Here is a 19119-nt window from a genome sequence, read left to right as displayed (position 1 = left end):
GTCCTCCTCCCAGGGGAAGACATGTCTCAGGGGAGAAAGCTGGTCCAAATCTGACCATGGTGGCCAATGCCCCTTCCACAGAGTCTGAAATAATCCACAGGCAGAGGGCCCTCAGCCTGGGAGGAGGACAGCCTCACGAGCACATTCAGCTCACCAAGAGCAGAGCACCACCAGAGCCTTACCAGAGCTCTGGGCTGAAATCAGCAGCCACCCCTTGGCCACCAATAACCCCTCTGGTGTGGGGCGAATTTTGCCCAGTGCAAACCTGGCTGAGACAATGCCACTCTGAGCAAGAAGGCTTGTTGAGCTCTGTAGATAGCTATGGGTGGAAAAAAAAGGGAGTTCTCAAGATAACACAGGCAGTTAGGGTGGCAAGGATGCATCACCAGCAGCCACCACGTAAGGACAGTGCATGGCTGATTGATTCCTTTAGAGGAGACGTTCCTAAGCCTTTTAATGTTTTTTCCGTTGATGTTTTGTAAGCAGATTGGTACAGGAGATAAGCATGAACCTAGCATGGAGGGAGTACCCTGAACCATCCTATGGTGTTAGGAAAGAAAGGCTGCTGGTAGAGCCTGCTAAATAAAGCTTATGTGGTACAACTGAGCCATCCTCCCTGCCAGGCGAGCAGGGCACGGTGGTGCACAGCCCCAGCACCTCCCAAATGGTCAGGAATGAAAGAAAACAGCAAAGTGCAGACAATGACAGCTTCAAACTTTGTTCCATTTCTGTTCTTAGGGCCCCTTGGCCCTCATTAATAAATAACAAAATATACAAATTAACAAACATGGGCAATAAAGAGGCAGAGGAACATAAATACGGGAAACAGGGAGAGCCACTTGGCTCAACAAAGTTGGGCTGGGCCTCCTGGGGAGGGGGGGGTGGCTTGGGGTGGCCCCCTCCTACAGCTTGAAGATGCCAAAGTAGGTGCTGCCATGGCTGTAGTTCACTATCGTTGAGTCTGTCACGTTGACAAAGATCATGTCGCCCTCCCGGAGCTCAAAGACGCCTCCCTCCCGGATGGACTGGAGGTCACAGACAGCCGTGGAGGTGCTGTGCGTGTTGAGTCCCCTCATCAAGAGCCGGTCCTCTTCCATGGGGAGGTACAAATAAATATAGAGGGTAAACGGTGCCGAAGCCGCTGCCTTGGTGCAGAAGCTGACTTGTGCATAGATGTAGTAGAGCCCTGCCTTCTCCACCTTCAGCTTCCCTTTGTGGTAGGATATCAAGCTGTTCATTGGGGCGTAGCTCGTCTTGTTCCACTCTAGCACTGTGAGGAGAAAGCATGGCTGTTGAGCTGGGACACATCCAGCTTGGGAGGATGATTTTTAGGGGATAGCCCCAGGGACATTGGGCATCACAGCCTCCATCCCCTATGGGGCAGGCAGGGAGGTGCTGTCCATCTCAGGACACCTTCTCCAGCCCATGGGACATGGGTCCCTGTCTCTGAGGCTGGGGCATGCTTAACCCCTGCTTCTGGTTGCTGGCCTTCCACAAGCCTTGTGTTGATGATGTGAGTGGAGGAGCACTTTGCTTTCTTTGTCTAGCCAAATGGAAATACTTGGGATGCAGGATCTCCATGGCTTTTGGTGGCCCAGCCTCCAAACGCTCTGAGCACTTCCAGAACACCCTTCAGTTCCTATATTCAGAGGCACCCATCCCAAGCCACACAGTTTTTCCAAGCTGGAAAAACTGCATTTCTTCCAAAGTCCTTTCTCCACTTGGCCTCCACTAGCTCCTGGAGAAGATAAGACTCCTCCAGGGAAGGACAAAAATGACCGTCCCTCAGTTTTGGTGCACTGGATCCCTGTCAGGGTGCAGAGCTCCAAGGGTTTGCATGGTACATGTTGCTCCCACCTCCCAGAGCTCCGTCCACCTCACAGACCTGCTGCTGCCATAACTTTTGGGGCACTACTGGTGTCCTTGGAGCAGCTCATGGACATTAATTCTGACTGGAGCCAGCACAGAGAGCTGAGGGACAGAAACCAGGAAACTACAGCCATGGGTGTTGAGCCGGGCTATGGCTCTGGGAAGGGTTCTGCACCTCCTTCCTACAGAGACAATCATGCGAGCAGTGAGGGTGAGCAAACCAGCTCCAAACCCTGCTCCAAGGGGAACCCCACGCAGCCTGTGGTCTATGCATCCCATGGGGACACCCCTGCTCCCCACCACCGAGCTGCGGAGCCAGCTCTGGGCAGCCTGCTGAGCGCGGCGCAGCGTCAGCCTGCTTTGTAATCGCAACAAGTGCTCGAGCGGGGAGTTTTAAAATGCAGCAAGCATCTCGCTTCTTTGATCTTATCTAACACAGAGCTTTCCACAGGTAGACTGAGCTCTGGGTGAATTGCTGCGTCAGAGATGGAAAGAGCAGTTGCTGATTACTGGCAGTTACTCCAGAATTAAATCAAACATGCTCAGGTTGAGAAATCCTTCCCAGATTGAGAGGCTGACCTTGCAAACTCTTATTCACCTCGGAAAGCCTTGCTCCTGCAGGTGGGAGGCTTGCTGTGCCATGGGACATGTTCCTGTGCTGGATGTGCAGTGTCCCCGTCCCTGTTGGATACCCACCACCATGCCCAGCCCTGTCGGGTGGCACCAAGGGGTCTGCCTTACCTGGCACCGCCTTGTTGCTCTTCAGTCCTGCCATGTGGGTTGCAATCGGCTGCCTCTTCTCAGCTGAAATTGGGAAAGGTCAATGTTATTGAAGGCCGAGCACCCTCTCTCCCCCCGCAGCACAGCTCTCCACCAGGACCACAGCGCCTCCCAGCCTTGGGGTTCCCCCAGGGGCCAAATCCAGCTCAGAGACACGGTCTCCAAAGCATCCCCTGAGTGAGGCATGGTCTGGCTTCTGCTTAGCAATGACAGGACCTGGACGTGTCCGCTCCTTACCTGCCACAGATGTCTCATTCCTGCTCTTCGAGTGGGGGTGCTCATGACCTGCAAGGAGAAAAGGCCGCGGTTTTAATTTTGGGTTCATTTTCATTGACTTTGTGCAGTGCAGCTGACTGGTGAGATAGCCATGCCTGGCACCTGGTCTCTGCCAGCTCTAAGTCGTGCAGTCCTACCCCATGGGGACGCCCTGCTACGCCCGGCTGACCCCACCACAGGCACCAAAGGACCTGACCCTGTCCCCTGCAGCCGCTCATCTCCCAGCCCTCCAGCAGCACCAGGACACTCACCTCTTTGCATTTCAAACTTTGGCCCCTCCTTGTTGGCTGCCCCATCCTGAAACAACAGCAAAAATATACATTTGAAACATATATCCTTACATTTCTAAAATATAATATTTTAAGATGTACATATCAAACATTGGTAAAGCCTCTGTGTAAAAGATGCTTTCTTTTTAGGTTGGTGCTGTTTGGCACCAACAGCCCTGCCAGATCTCGGCAGAAGGGTCCTGACCTACCAAGCCCCCCAGGATTGTGTGTGGCCATGGTCTGCCCTGCTTTTTGCAGTGGAGGGGGTGGGGGGTTGCAAGGCTTTTGTTCTTAGGTTTTATGTGCCTAAAAAGCTGTGCAATTAAAATGCTGTGCAAGGTGGCTCTTCTGCAACCAAATGAGAGAGGTCTCTGGACTGGCAGGAGGTGGTGTCCCTGAGCCATGGGGAGGCATTTGCACAACGTCTTCCTCCTCCTTGCAGGAGCTGTGCTGCCTGGCCCAAGCCCTGTACTGTCATCAATGCCAAGGCAAAGAGAACATAAAGGTTCTCCCACCATCAAGTGGCCACGAGTATCCTCATGCCCACCAGGTGCAGGATGCAACAAGGTGCCAGACAGCAGAAAATCAATATTTTTCAGGCCACGATGGAGCACAGAGGTGGTAGCTCCATCCCACCCCACCTTGGGCATGCCACAGTTGGGTGCGCTCTGCTCAAGCCCGCTTTGAGAAAAAAGGGATGAGATTTTTCAGTAATGTCAATACAGTCTAAAAATATCGTGTTAAAAAGAGAAGAATAAAAAAGGCCACATGCTCTGCAGCCCCAATGTTAAGGACCCCCCCTGGTTTTCAAAAAACCTTTGGGTGATGTGTGTGTGTCAGGGATCCTCCCTGCACCTTCAGCATGGTTTGTATGCACTCAACGTCAATCTACCTTGCCCTGGAGGTCCTTGAAGCCTTTTAAAATTTTTTCACAGTCCAACAATGTCGACTTCTGAACTTCTGCTGTTTGGCATTTCTGTACTTTCCTCAGGAAGATGTAGTCTTCATTTAAGCTCAACGCCTCTTCCATCTGCCAGCGGGGGAAAGAAGAGAGGGTCAATGGGCTGTTACTGGGAAAAGCAGGAGTGCAGCCAGGTGGTATCTATCCCTTCCCACAAGAAATTGCAGCCTGGGAAGCTTGGTGGCAGTTGCTCAGCTTTGGGAGGAGAGGGGCAGACTCCCACGAGCTGCCAGCACGGCATGTGCGCACACATCCACCTGGAGCTGCACTGACCCGCTGGCTTGCAGCTCTGGGTGAGAGGAGAGCTGCTCCGAGCCTCCTGGACCTGCGTCAATAATTAATTTATATTTTCCACTCTACTTTTTACAAAAGGTGGCTGGCAAATCTGCATCGGACTGCATTTATGATAGTGACACAGAAATGCCAGTGAGCAGGTTGGGCAGGCTGCTGGGAAGCCTGCCTAGCCCATCAGCGGCAGCTCCTTGGTTTTGGGTAGCTTATAAGTTAAACAAGCTGCCAGAAGGTCAACACAGCTTGTGAAATGTGGCCGAATTCTGCTAGGAGTTTGAGATTAAAAAAAAAAAAAAAAAAAAAAAAAAAGGATTAAAAAATTCAGAAAGCTGAAAAAGAATGATATATATATATAATTGTATATGTAATTATATATATATATATAATATGTAATATATAATTATATATTTTATATGCAATTATAATATAATATAGTTATAATTATATTATATAATATATTTATATAATTATATATATACATATATAAAAAGATTGATTTTTGAAATGACACTTGTTTTCAGAAAAACTAATATTTGGCTAGGCAACAAAGAGAAGTCCAGGCTGACTTCTGGCAATGTTGGGTCAGGTTTCAAACCTGCCACAAGCACTACAGAGAGCTGTAATCCTCCTGCCCCTTATCTGCTCTGTTGCAGTGGGGCAGATGCCACGGCCCGGAGCTGCCACACTTGGCTCCAGCAGGGACCCCCAGCCCCCAGGCTGCAGCCCTCAATGCAGCAAAGTCCCCCTTCCACCCTCTGCTCCAAGCCACCCCGTACAGATTTGTTGTCCGCCCTTGAAGATCAGCAGTTACCCACTTGTATCTCAATTCGGATCAAGACAACACATTTAAAACCCACTTATATAAATCTTATCTTTGCATCTGCTGAGGAGATGGGTTTTCTGTAACTGGTAGTCTATGTGTTTTCTGCTTTGGGAATGAAATGTTTTAGATCGGTGATTTTAAGCATCATGCAGTGCAGCTGCAGTTATAGCAACCTCAAAAACAGCTTTTCAGTTTTTTAAATTTTTGGTATGTATTGTCCCACGTGTGGGACAGGATTATGGATATTGTGTCCCTTTCATAAAAATAAAGACAAAATATTAAGATCCACTGTTTCCTTCCCAAAGCAGAAAGACAGTATCTGAAGTGCGATATTGGTAAAATTAATACATGCAAAAGCAGAAAAAAATTCATTTCTGGACTCCCTCCTCCTCTTCATGAGCGCCCCAGTGCTGCCAGGTGCCATGGCACCAGAAAGACCACCAGGTAACCCGAAAAGCCTGAAACAGTCCTTCGTGTTTATGCCCCCTCTCCTCTCCCAGACCGGCCACTGTCTGCCAGGTTTGCTCTTAGCAGCTCCTCTTTATTGACCCATTCTCTCTTTGTTAATGAAGGGAACGGGTCTCTTCCTCTGTGTACGTCTTCACTTAGTTGCAAATTAAAGCAGAAATAAGAACATGGGTGTATAAACACCACTCCTGCAGCAGTCCAGTGGCCATCATCATCTTGCACCGTATTCATCCTGAGAGCGATCAGGGCTGTCCACACCGAAGGCAAATTGTGTTAGCAATCCATCAGAGACACCCTTATTTTACACTTACCTTATCCATCTTCATGTGAAGATACAAACAGAAGAGTACAGTCCCGATTGTCTGTACTACCATAAATACAGCGAGGAAGCACATGAACATTTTCATGGTGCTGGGAGAGGTGCTGCTCATGGATCGGGGTGCAGCAGAGCCGTAGACTTCATTCATCCTCCGTGCACGTTGCTGGTGCGCCTTCAAATGATCTGCTTGCAAGTAGCATGAGAACTGTTGTGTGAGCACCCGCTGCTCAAGGGATACAGGTTGCAGCAACCTACACTTCCTGGAAAAAAACCTTCGTAGTGGGTACGTTTGTTCACTACCATCTCCCACAACAAAAAAAAGGTTACTTAGACTTTCTTCTCTGGTTCACTTCCATGCTTTTTCCTACCATCCTACCAGAAGCAGATATCGATTCTTATTCCGTATATTCATATTTGCCTTCGAAACACTCCTGACTCTGCCCCGGTGTTTTTTTCCTGTTGTGGATGAAAGCTTCACGACTAGTCAGCCTCAGAGCAATGAAGACTGCGAATCCATGGGCAGCACTGCTGAACGGTGGTGCAAGCTGCCAGGGGTTAGGAAGCACTTGGGAAGCCAGCTGTTTCTCAAAAGGAGAAGAAAGGCTTTTTTCTCTCCGTTTTCTTCATGAGAAGGACAATTGTGTGGCTGAGGCAGGTGGGTTGTGCTGGTTCCTGGCCTTCCCTCATGCTCCCTGTAGGTGAAGTCTGCCCAAGTAAGACGGATGCTCCTGGGGAAAGGGACATCTCTTTGGGCACTGGGACCCCAATGTGGGTGTCGTGCTCCTTGATGGACAGCCAGCAGGACTTTGGGTCTCAGTGCTTGGCCACCAGTTTGGAGAGAAAAGTTTTGAGCCATTTTCCCAACACCACAGTGAGGTTCTTACCCTGAATCCATGGGCACAAGGATCCTCAGATAGTACTCCCATTTATACATATGATATTTATTATCTGGGCATAAAAATGGCTACTGAGGACATTGCCACTCCTGACAGCCACTGACATCCCAGCACCACCTCCATGCAACTTCAGGTGTCCTCCCCACGTCCCTTGGCCCAGCAGCAGAGGTGTGCTCCTGCCCCTGTGCATCCCCTGCCCATGTTTGCAGCTCTTCAGGCATCTGACACTATGCAGCCATGCAGGACCCATACAAAAATTCATGGTAAATGCAGAGGGGTCCTGCTTTCAAGAAGGGACAGGCCTCCTTTGCTCCATGCTTGAGCAAAGAGGATGAAGCTGGGCTGCCAGGCTGCCTGCACGGGGGCTGGGGCGCTGGTTTAAAGGCAGCGATCAAACCATCATGCAAAGTTGTTTTGAAAGTAACAGCCTGAAGGCAACGGTCTTATCAGATGTGCATGCAGCAAATAAAGGGCCGGATCCTGCCAGCAGCAGAAGGGCACTGAGCAGGGTGCTGCTCGCCTGGCAGCCACAGCAGAGGATGGCACTCAGCACCGTGGGGTTGCTCAGCACGGCAGGATGAGGTCCAGCATTCGCTTTTTCTATCTACCCAATCTCTCGCATCCTGTCCTGTGTGGTTAGGGTGCTCTTAGCTGCAAATGCAAGCTCTGGTAACAAAGCACAAACATCTCTGCAACTCAGTCAGCTTGTGACCTTGGCAGGTTACCATGTGCCTAAATATAGCACCCAAATCACAAATGTGTGACAGCGCCAGGGTCTTTGTTGGCAGCAATTCAGTGACCAGGCAAAGGGCAGCCTGAGGCTGATGCCCTGATGGTGCTCTGGGGCCATTCATTCACTTGACTTGCTGGGGCTGCCACCTCCCTGTACCAAGAGGAGCTTTGGGATGGGTCTGTAGCACACCCCCCCATACACACACACACACAACCTGAGGACACTGCCAACCAGTCCTTTCCTTCTTTTCTATCTTAAATTTGGTGTTAATTTTAGAAATGCCAGCCCTGGCCCCCTGGCAGGGGTCTGAGCTAACACCCAGCTCCCAGGCACTGTCTGCCATGGAGAGTTTGCCACCTTCACCAGCAAGAAGATGTTTCGTGGTGGACATCTCCAAGGACACCCCATGGCACTGAGGGCCACAGCTGCGCTGCTGTATGGGGCTTGGGGCCATGGCGAGCACCAGTGCCTGTTCCCCAAAGTCTTTGTCCCATCCATTGCCCAGATGGCAATCACCAACATTTTCCAAGGCTCTTCAGAGTTTCCTCTGAACTAAAGAGTTATGTTTGGAGGAAGTCTTCATATGAGAAACAAAACGACATGAGAAGTCATTACTTAATACTTTCCCCGAATCCTGAGTGTCAGGACTCAGAGGCAGCCGATAACGTGTGAAACCACAGCAGTGAGTGATGCAGAGAGCAAGTGAGGTTTTGCACAACTATTCCTGAGCCCTGGCCGTCCCCATCAGATGAAACTTTTTCAAAGACGTTTCTGGATAGTCACCCATCACCATTTCACTGAAATGAGAAGAAGCTGCAGGTAATGACGGAAAAACCCAGCACAGCTCTGGCCACGTTGCACACACCTGGTTGGGGAGGCAGAAGTTCGGTGAGGATGAGGAACGGCTCCACTTCAGCATCCCCAACATGAAACATCGAAAGAGGGCTGGCCAGCTTGCTCTGAAAACCGGGAAACCCGTACTCAATAGTCACCAGCGCCCTGACAAAAAAGACGGGGTGGAAATTATGACAGGGGGGATCCTGGCAGAGATTCGTCAGCACACCTCGCTGGGAGGGCAGGCTGGCAGCTCCTCTTCAGGAAAACATTGCTTTGTGTTGGCAACCCAGTCCTGGCCATCTCCTCCAGCCCCCATCACCAGGTCCTGTGGTGGCTTCTGCTGTGGGCAGGAGCCCAAATCGATGAGGAGGTGTTGGCTGAGCTCTGGGCAAGGCAAAGCCCCGTCGAGCCATGCCCTTACCTCTGCTAGGCAATGCCAGGAAGCCTGGTAGGTGCTCTGTCACTGTTTCACACAGATGGTAGGGATGGGGCAAGAGGCTCCGAATCCTCAAAGCTCATGTCATCTCTTGCCAGGGTCAGGTTGTGTCATGGCTCCACATCCTTGGCCACTTGGCTGCTGTAGGAGCTTGGGGGAGTGTTGCAGAGAGGTAAGAGAGGGTCATGGTCCAAAGGGATGATAGGCAACAGAGGAGGACCCAGTGCTTGAGGGAAGAGCCTGCTTACATGAGACTTCACCAGGGCAGGTGAAGTTCACCCGCACCGAGCAACCAAAAGGGTTTTCTTTCACCCCAAACTCTCCGAACATAACCATAACCGTCTGCTTGCGCACCCAAACGGGCACGGTTCCTCCAGCCTGTGTGAGACGATGGGAAAATGTGATCCATCGCTTGCATTCCTATTGACCTAGTTGCGGTATTTCCGCTGATCAGCAAATTGTCTCCACTGCACTCGGCACTCGGCTTTGTTTACCGAGAAAATATCCGGTTGCCTGCCACGGTGATCTGTCAAAGGCTGGGAGCGGTTCTGAATGCAGTAAGGTGAAAGCTAACGAAAAGAGAGTGATTTTTTGGGTGCCTGCTGTGGTTTCGTATAACTAGCTCTATAAATTGTGCTGCTCACCCCACATACTCTTTACAATTAACAAAAGCCAGGTGCCGTGAAGTACTAAGAACAATAGATTCAGAAAGAGGATTTTATTCTGAGTCACAAAAGGAGTTTGCTTGCAATGCCGTGGGAGGGATGCAAAAGGGAACCTGTAAGAGAAACCTGAATTTGTCCCTTCAGTGCGGGGCTATGGTTAGAAGGGAAATTCGAGCTTGTCCATAATTTGTTTTGCCATTTCTTTAGATTTTCCTTCTGCCATATCTCCCAAGTCTTCAGGATTACGCCTGTCACCAGAGAGACGGGACAGACGGAGCCAGAACGTCACAGAAAACATCACCAGCATCCGGAGAAAGAAAGGTTACATTGCAGTTTCCGTTCATTTCTTTAACTGCATGAATTAGAGAATGCTCCAGAGTGAAGAGCAGCAAGAGGCAGGCTCAAGGATAGGAGGAGAGGTCAATACTCGTGATGGTCACATCTCCCTGTGGAGGAGAACAGCAGATGTTGGCTGTAGCCACTACTGTGATAATGGCAGGCTGCAGCCTGGTTGTTCGTGGTGTCCTTCACCCATGGAGTCCCATGTGGAGGTCAGAAACCTTGTGATGCTCCAGCAGGTGTGAACACAAGCCGTCCTGGGCTGTGACACAGCCTGGCTGCTGGGGAGCACCCAGGCTAAGGAGCCAGAGGCCAATGCCCAGACAGGTGAGGGGACATCTGCCCCTTCTCTACTACCTTGCAGAGCAGCAAAGAGCAACAGGGAAAGGCTGCAGGGCACAGCACCAGGTGCTGCTGTCCCTCCAAGCAGCCCTGCTCCAAGGGCTGTCATCTCCTGTGCCCTTCCCACTGTCTGTCCTCTCCCCCAGCCCCTTGGATGCTCTCCAAGCTGGTCTTTCCCAAGGGGATCGGGGGGGTGCAGAGCCAGGTAAGGCTGAGGAGCCAGCCCCCCTGGAGGATGGAGAGCATGGAGGGGCACGTGGCTCTCGCCACATCTGGACAGTGATGCCAGTCCTGCCGTACTGAGCCACTGAGAGCGCGCATCTCTAAAGTGCTGATGCAGAGCCTCACTGCAGCCGTGAAACCACAAATGGCACTAGAAACTTCTTGCAGTGACGGCTGCACCTACCTCTCCTGGCTTCCTAAAAATAGAGCTTGGCACAGGGCAGGCTGCAGCCCTGGCCCTGCCAAACAAGCGTGAGTCACCACGGAAGAAGGCAGGAGCACCCCGCACATCCCGGGGTGCAGCTCTGCCCGGCACAGGGTGCAGAGACCCGGAGCCATCAAAGCCGAAGCGAAACGCGCTGGGGATGAGCAAAGCACACGGGAGGTTTTGCACCCAGCGGCCGCCTCCCACGGCAGGGTGCCATTGGGTGGGTGGGGGGGGGCCCAGCTTTATCTGTGCGTCGCCCCCGGCTCCCCAGCCCAGGACAGGACCAAAACAGCCACGGCATCTGCATCTGTGTGGGACTGGTGAGCAAAACAAAAGTCTCAGGGAGGAGAGGAGGAATGCGGCTGCTGTGGGGGTCAGCAATGCCCACCAGGACAGGGCCACCCACCCTTCAGCTCCCACTACCCCACAGGGGTCCCCGCCACCTGGGAGGGAAATGCCCCTAGGTCAGGGTCTCTACCTAAGGATGGGGTCACAGCCTGTGGCCAGATTTCAGGATGTGAAATTATCAGACAATGGGGAATCATCCAAAGCTGATTTGGCAGCCTTTAATTTAAACTTCTGCCTTGCTCTCCCACTCTGAGCATTCCTCCAGCGCCACCCCAACCCTCCAAAGCAGTACTTGTGCAGGAAGGTGGCAGAGGTAGCAAGTTGCTGCTGGAGCCGTTTGGGCTTCTGTCCACCTATGCCGCATGGTTTGTGTCACCAGGCAAGCTGGAAAGCAAAGGCACATTGTGTTGTGCTCCTGTCTCATCACTCCATGTGAGATCGGCCACACTCTGAGTGGTGACAGCAGGGGCTGAAAAGGCTGGTTGCTAAATCTTATTAATGTTTCCTCTTGCATTAACATAGGATTCAGACACTGTGGAGAAGATGGTGACCAAATCTACTTGAAGGGGTCCCCCTAGAAGTGCTGGACAGTGGGAGAAGTGGTGTCTGCTTGGGAGACACCCAGCGTGCATCCCCTTGGGTCACTGGGATCCCTTGGGATCCTGCACAGCCCCTAGGTGAGAACAGGAGTCATGCTGCTGAAAATGACAGGAGGCAGGATGGCAAGGGTGAGCTGCCGAGTGGACGAGCCTTGAGAGGGGCAGACAAGGAGAAAAGCCTTAGCCCCTGGCTGGGACTGGCCATACCATGGAGAAGGCAGCACCTGCACATAAATCCACACACTGCCACGCTCCCTAACAGATGCTCAGTCTGAGAGCCTAAGCAACATGATGCACACACGTCCTGAGCCAGCAAAACCAATCCTGAATCTCTCACAAAGCAACGTGAAGGCAGGGTAGCATTGCCTTCAGTCGTGTGCAACAGACACCGCAATGGTAACCCACAGCGCTTCGGTCTCAGCGCTGGCAGCAGCAAAGCTTTGAGCTGGGCTCGTGGATGTTGCTGCGCCTGCCGGGAGCCCTCTGCCCATGCCCTGTCCCGGCCGTGCTGCAGCACCACGGCCTCAGCTGGTTTGCAGCAGGCCTGGCCACAGCTCACTCCTTGGCCACGCTGCAATGGCCTGAGCCTTGGGACGCAATCTGGCTGACAAATCCAACACAAAATCCCTGTGAGCTTGCGAGAGATGCGGCAGAGAGTGGATGCTAAAACAACTCTGCCATCTACTGACTCCTCGGCTCCCCTCCCTCCCCTGCCCATCCCTGCTGCAGCCACTCTGAGGCTAAACCGAAGCGTCTGGCCGGATCAGAGCACCATCACCTCTCTAGTGAAATTAAAAGGAAATGACACAGGCAGAGGTGGAAATGGAAGAAAAACAGCCCTGAAGGCCTCAGGCCTGGTGTCGTGCACCCGTCACCCTGCCAGCATGGGAGGGCACCTCTCGGGCTGAGCCCTAGTTGCGGGGTCAGCTCTCTCCTTGCAGCACGGCAAGGCGAAGGAGCCACTGCTGCAGAAAGTATCAGTGGGAGGCACCAGCCACGAGGACGAGGGTGTCACCTCAGGGTGCTTCTGCAGAGGAAAATGTCAGCAGCATGGTGACAAATGTCAGACCTGCATCTCAGGGGCCACGCACAGCCTCTCCCCGTAGCCCTCGGGGGCAGACGAGGACATTTCCATGGCCGTGTGGCAGCAGGATGATGCATTGATGTGGGGGTGTGTAGGATGTTTCTCTTTCTAAAGAGGAATGCCCAGAGGAGCTGTGGCATGGCCATGGGCTCTCAGCTGGATGCACTGGAGGCTCTGGGTCCTGAGCTCTGTGCCGCTGCAGGCTCTGAGGTCCCTTATGCTCTCTCTTAGGGCCTTGGGTGAGAGAAGCAAAGCTGAGCACCCTGCTGAGCTATCTGGGCTACGCATCCTTTCTGCAAAGAGTGCTTCACACTTGAAAACGAGTAATGAGGTCAACAGACGTGGCCTCACACAACACCATGCAAAGGCACGGCATCATGTAGCCCACCTCCACTGCTCCTTTCTGCCCTTTTCAGCCAGCCCCAGCACTTCTGATGGCACAGGCAGCTGCAGTGCCGAGATCCTGCTCCCACCCCCAGCCAAGCCCACCCCTCTCAGGCAGCACCACTTCTCCTCGGGTGTCTGCCTTCAGCTAGAAGGCACAAGGCTCCAGGAAAAGCTTGGAGATGCTGGCTCTGCCCACCAAAATGCCTGTGCAATGGATGGGAGCTGGCACTGGCTCTGCAGACAGCAGGTTGGAGCCTGAGCCAGAGCAGTCAGTGGGTCCCTGCTGCACACCCATGTCTCTGGCTGGGCTTGGGAGAGGGCAGCAGGGTGAGCTGGGGGCTCAGGATGCTGTGTGGAGGTGGCTTTGCAAGGATGTCCCCAGCAACTTCCCTCCTAAGGGAAGTAGCTATTTTCAGAGCCATCAAGATCTCCTCCATCACCTGAGTTTTGTGACCAGAAGGGGCTCAGCGCAGGCAGTCTGTAGCTGATGGCAGCCTATCCCAGGCAGGTTTTAGACCATTTTAACACCCTATGTGTTCTCCACCGCCCAGCCCACACCATGGCCCTGGAGCATCCCCTCCATGGGCTGGGAGTCCAGGTTGGCAGATCTGCTGCGGCTGTCCCCAGGCATGACCAGTGCTTTGTGTGTGTACTGCTGCTGATCGCTGTGAATGTCACTGTTGCAGCATCAGCCTTCCCCAAGGTGCCAAAGGGAGGGAGCAGAGAGGGTTTAGGCTCTCCCCCAGAGCTCTCCAAGTCAGAGAAGAGGCATTTCCAAGAAGTGTTTGCAGCCCCTGTGAATCACAGCTCTGGTGGGGAGCCGGGCATCTCCCGTCCTTCCAGGAACGCAACAGCAGAAAATGCTGCAGCCTCACCCCAGGGCCCTCTGACACTGGGACCAAATTCACTGCAGTTTCTGGGTACAAGTCAGTCTTACCAGCAGATGCGAAACACTTCTCGGAGCTTGCAGGCTGCTTGCAGAGGGCTGGGAGACGTCAGCTTGCCTCGTGTTCACCACAGGGGCCAGGCTCGCACCCAGGCAGCTGCTGCAGGGTGCTGCTGTGCTGGGAGCCCAGCACCCGGCCCCGGTCATGGTTGCATCCTGGCAAGAGCAGGGTGAAACGAGGCAGTGCCTGGAGTCCCTTGGGACAGCAGGATGGGGCTAAAAACCCACATGAAAGGAAATGAGAGCTAGCCACATGCAGCCTCCCCAGGGTCACATCACACTGGAGGAGCAAGCTGCATCTAGAAAAGGCTACTGCAAACGTACCCCACTCATCCTTAAATTGGACACAAAGCTCTGGGTGCACGTGCAGGGGCAGATCCTTACAGCAAACTACGGAATCATGGGATTCAGCTTTCCTGCTAACATCCCAGTATCGTGTTCCTACTGCCCCAGCAGATTTCTAAAAACCCTGAGAAATCCCTCTCTTGCTGCAAAACACCATGAAAGGAAAACCCATAGAACATGTTGAAGGAAAACACCCGATGGCATGAACCATAAGGAGAGAGAAAAGGATTGTGTTTGGGGAGGGGAAGAGGAACATGCTGCTCTCAAGAAACTGACACCATTTTGCTGAGCCATGAGAAAACCTACCCACATAAGTGCTGAGTGTGGTCAGCCCTGTGACTGTAACCTGGGGCAGCTGTGCTGGAAATGGGGCTGAGCGGTTTGAGAGAAATTAAAGCAAACCCCACAAATATCCCAGCTCTTTCCCTCAGACTCCTTCATGCCTGCCACGGGCCATCGGGATGTGGCTCCTGTTGGGTTGTGCTGCTGCAGTCTGTGTCAGGATGCTCGCGATACCCTGGAGAAGTCAACTGGGATGGTGTTCACCAGAGGTGGGGCATCTCTGCTGCTGGGGAAGATCCAGGGGTGGAAAAAAGCAAACCTACACAGTGGGTTTAGAAAGAGTCACTGTGCCAGCTCTCGCCCAAAGAACAATAGGATTTCAGAGGGGAACTGTCTTCCCCTGCTGCACACAGCATCCCAAGAGATGCAGCTACTGAGGAGCATGAGTGAGCTTTTGGGTTTTCTGAGTGCAGAATTCCCCCTAATTCTCAACAAACTAGGCAAACCCTCTGCAGTCAGCAGCAGTATTGTAGCAGCTTGGTATTGCAGCACGATACTGAGCCCCAGTGTTGCTGCACACACACACGTCTCCTACCCACCAGCCATCCCCCAAGACCAGCAAGGTCTCTGGCAGTGCCACGTGCCGCAGCAGCTTCCAAGCAGAAGCCTACGTTTGGTGCAGGAAGGCAAATTTCCCCCCATTCCCTCTTTCTGTGCGTGAAATAACAGCTGAGCACATGGTCTCTGAGGTGGCCGTCAGGACCTTCGGAAAGGGACCGCTTAGGTTTTTTTCTTTTATTTTGCACGGCAAGAACATCAATGGAACTGAAAGTAGGTTCACACCACAGTGCCCACCCATGCAAAGCTATAACGAACCACAAAACCAGGCAATTACACAATCTTCTTTTAATATTTACCAGGCTCATTTTCCGAGCACTGGCTGATGCTGGAAACAGCCTCCGAAGAGTTTAGTGGTAGAAATGACCTCTTGGCCTGCTCTCGCTAGAAAAAACACTGAGCTTGTCCTTGAGGGCAGAAGCATGTGATTCAGGCCTCTAAGAATGAGCCCCAGTCTTCAAATAATCCTGCAAGTGCTCGGATTGCTTTTGGTACAGTCCCAGGAACGCTTATAATACTCTCCCTCACATAGCTCAGCTCAAAGAGGGAAGATGTGAAGCATCTCCACCCAGCTGACCTTCCTCACCCCCAGGCCTCTTCACAGCCTGTCAAGGCTTCCTGAATCCCCGCTGCCAGCAAAACCTCATCTGCTGGCTGTCAGGGGGGACACTGGGGTTTCCTTCCAGGCAGAAATCCAGTGGGGTATGTGGGCAGGACATGAGCTGCCATCACAGCATGCCAAAGCATGCCAGGGCACCTCCTGCTGTCTCCTGGGGTCTCATGCCCATCAGATGCAACCCAGGACCTCGGGGCAGAGACAGGACAACCCTTCCACCAGCAGCAAGACAAGCGCAGCTTTCCCTGCCGTGAAACCTCCACTTCCACTTAGGTAATGAGAATCCCACAGTAAAATCAAAGCACCCAGAACATCAGCTCATTTGTTGAATTAGCACATTTAGCCAATTAACCTCAAGCCAGACACAAAAGCAGTGGTGGATGCTGAGCAGCTGTTTACACAATGCAGCTCCTGCCAGGACATGCTGTGCAGGGCAGCCCATTAACCATGGAGATCAACAGCACAGTCCCACAGGGCTCTTTTTCACCCTGACACTTGGGGGATGCGATCCAAAGAGAAATAAAAGCCAAGCTCCCCTTGTCAAGCTCCAGAGACATCAGTGCAGGCTCAGGAGGGGCAAATGTCTTCCTTCAGAGATGTGAGTGGTAGAGTGTGCTGTGCACACCTGGCAGAGGAGACGTATCAAAGGAGTGTGGCCACATCCCGAAAACCTGCAATTCTTTCACAAAAGGCAGGCCGAGACCTCTGTAGTAAGCTGGGGCAGCTGGGCTCTCACTGAAGTCCACAGACCAGGGAAGTGAGGATGAATTGCGGCCAGCATCTCTGAACAGGTTGAGAGCTGGGTTATGATGCAGCCTGAACAACTGAGCCAGGCCAGCCCTGCTGGAGCTCAGGGGACACCATGAACACAAGACACCTTACACTGAGACCAAAGGTTCGGTGCCCACCTCCGGCAGTAGCTGATAGTCAAGGAAATTAAAGTCCCACCAAAATCGGTCTGCAAGTACCTAAACTGGGGGTTGCATCAAGAGCACTGCCTTTAGGAGAGCCTTGTGTGTACCTCTGCCTCTCCAGCATCCCAGGGCTGGGAGCACCACAGTTGGCTTACGCAGTGCAGCAGAAACACGTCCTTCCCCTTGTTGCACCCTGCTGTCTGATCCTTGCTGAGCCACTCTCCAGTTTTCATTTCCTTAGCAGCACGAATTCACTAGTCCTGCTGATGCAATACAGCAATGTAGCACTTATCAGGCTAAACCTGGTGGGAAGTCGGCTTCCCACGCTGCACCACTTGCTGGCAGCTCTGGGATGCAGTGCGGCTCCCGAGGAAGCAGCGGTCGCTGTGGGAGCCAGGATCTGGCTTGTGGTATGCAGTCTGCTGTTGCCTCCTTTTGAGGACTACGGCACATGCAGGCACTGGCAGCATGCACAAGCTTTGTATAACCTCTCTTCCGCTAGGCTTTGCAGTTTGCTTTTCCAAATATCTTCTTGTTTTATTATCAGGCAGGAAGACAGGATTTGCATTCCTTACCTCAAGCCATTCCTTATTCTTGTGTTTTGTTTTTTTTTTTTTTTTTTGTTCTTTTGCTGTCTGTTCAGCAAATGTAATGTTCAAAGACTGCAACAGCAGCAGACCATGAAAAATGTTAAGGTCTTTGGGATCAGCAAGCATCTTTTCATTCTGTGCATTTACATAGCGGATGAGCCTTGTCCTGAAGGAGCCTCCTGGAATTACCACGCCAGCATCAGAACTTTGCATTTTTCACCCAGGCACCAGATATCCATCACAGTCACTGGCAGCATGGTGAATCCACCCACAAACAAGTGGCAAACCTAACGGCGTGTGGGGCAGCACACTGCATGTCCTCAGGCATGCAAAGCACTGCTGTTAGCACCAGCAATATCAAATAGCGATATAATACACACAAGCAGCCAGAGGTGACCCTTGCTGTTTTGACTGCAGGTCCAAGCCCTGAATCAGGCCCTTTAAAGAAACAAAGAATAATGAATCACATTTATCCAAGAAATAAATGGCAACATTGAGCAGTCAGGAAATGCACAACCAGACTCACTTCCTACATGGGGAGTAACAACATCTTCTTTCATGCCATAATGGCTTTCTGCTCTCAGGACTTTTACTGTATGCCAGATGACTGAAATAGAGCTACTTGTGTTTAGAGCCCCCGCAGACAGAGTGGAGTTAATGAAACTGTTACTTTGGCTGAGGTTTCAGAGGAAGGGCTTGTAGAGACCTACAGCAACAAACCAAACCTAAACGCAGCCTTGAGAGAAGGGCTCTTAGATTTATATCCAACCACTGTGAAAACCTTAGAACTGACAGATTATCAGCTGCAAAACTTACCCAAACCTACTTCTAAATAATCATGAAAGTAGCTGTCAACCGAGAGGAGTCTCAAAAACACATATCAAGAGCCAACACAACAGCTTAAAAAATCCTTCAAACACATAGACAAGGGAAGCTGTACAGCTTGACTCATTTAATTGCTTAAATCAAGCAAAATTCCAGTTTAATAACAGCCTTATATACAAGGAATATGTCACAAATAATGCGTCAACAGAAATACGTTTAACACAAAGAAGTTAAACTGGTTCTGTGGCAGATGCTCGTTTACATATGTATTGATTTAATTACAGATTTCTCTCCCTGCTTTCAAGATTGCTAAAAAAGATTCAGAACACAATTCCAGAACCTCTCAAGTTGAGCCAGGGCGATGAGATGCACTAATTTTTCCTTTGGTTGTGCCGACAGAGATGTGCAACAATCCTGCTCTTATTGACGTAAACAAAGTCAGAGGCAAGGGCAGTCCTGGCACTGCCGAAGCTCCGGATGCACCACTGGATGTGCCGCTGTTTGTGGCTGCCTTCATACACATAAAAAGTGGAACCAGGCCAGAAGACCCTTGGGTTTTCAGTCTGCATTAAAGAGAATTTCTGTGCATGCTTCAGCTGTGTACATGAAGGATGGGGGAAATGTGTGTGCAGAGGGGAATAAACCTGACTTTAGGTTCAAGCACTCCCCAGTTTGCAAACCACAGAAAGCGTTGTTCCCAGGCAAGGAGGAGCAACAGAGAAGGCTCTTATTTCCCTGAAACCCCTCCCTTCCCAAGTGTTTCTGCATGGAGACAGGCAGCAGTTCTCATTAGTCACTGTTAGACAGTTGTTTTGTGCCCTCCGGCCTGTC

General features: G+C 51.8%; 1 protein-coding gene across 2 annotated transcripts; it reads right to left on the bottom strand.

Annotated features, from left to right (window-relative positions):
• Nucleotides 1-693: 693 nt before the first annotated feature.
• On the bottom strand, nt 694-6297 carry CD40LG (CD40 ligand). Of its 2 annotated transcripts, none has more exons than XM_005023775.6 (6): nt 6049-6297; nt 4087-4224; nt 3177-3222; nt 2887-2934; nt 2611-2673; nt 694-1270 (listed from the first exon to the last, which is right to left on the bottom strand). In XM_005023775.6, the coding sequence occupies exons 1-6, from the start codon at nt 6202-6204 to the stop codon at nt 903-905; spliced, it is 819 nt and encodes a 272-aa protein (XP_005023832.1). In that variant the 5' UTR covers nt 6205-6297; the 3' UTR covers nt 694-902.
• Between the last annotated feature and the right edge of the window lie 12822 nt (nt 6298-19119).

This window comes from Anas platyrhynchos, chromosome 10 (genome assembly GCF_047663525.1).
Source record: "Anas platyrhynchos isolate ZD024472 breed Pekin duck chromosome 10, IASCAAS_PekinDuck_T2T, whole genome shotgun sequence".
In the NCBI taxonomy this organism is placed as follows: domain Eukaryota; kingdom Metazoa; phylum Chordata; class Aves; order Anseriformes; family Anatidae; genus Anas; species Anas platyrhynchos.
The sequence above is the reverse complement of the archived record's forward strand: the minus strand, read 5'-3'. Positions and strand labels throughout refer to the sequence as shown.

Bases quoted from the DNA above. Each gene is read 5' to 3' on its own strand.
- CD40LG (XM_005023775.6), bottom strand. From the start codon at position 6,204: ATGAATGAAGTCTACGGCTCTGCTGCACCCCGATCCATGAGCAGCACC. The intron at 3,223-4,086 runs GTAGATTGACGT...CTGTTGTTTCAG, and splicing joins TCAAGGACCTCCAGGGCAAG to GATGGGGCAGCCAACAAGGA. The intron at 2,674-2,886 runs GTAAGGAGCGGA...TCCCAATTTCAG, and splicing joins GAATGAGACATCTGTGGCAG to CTGAGAAGAGGCAGCCGATT.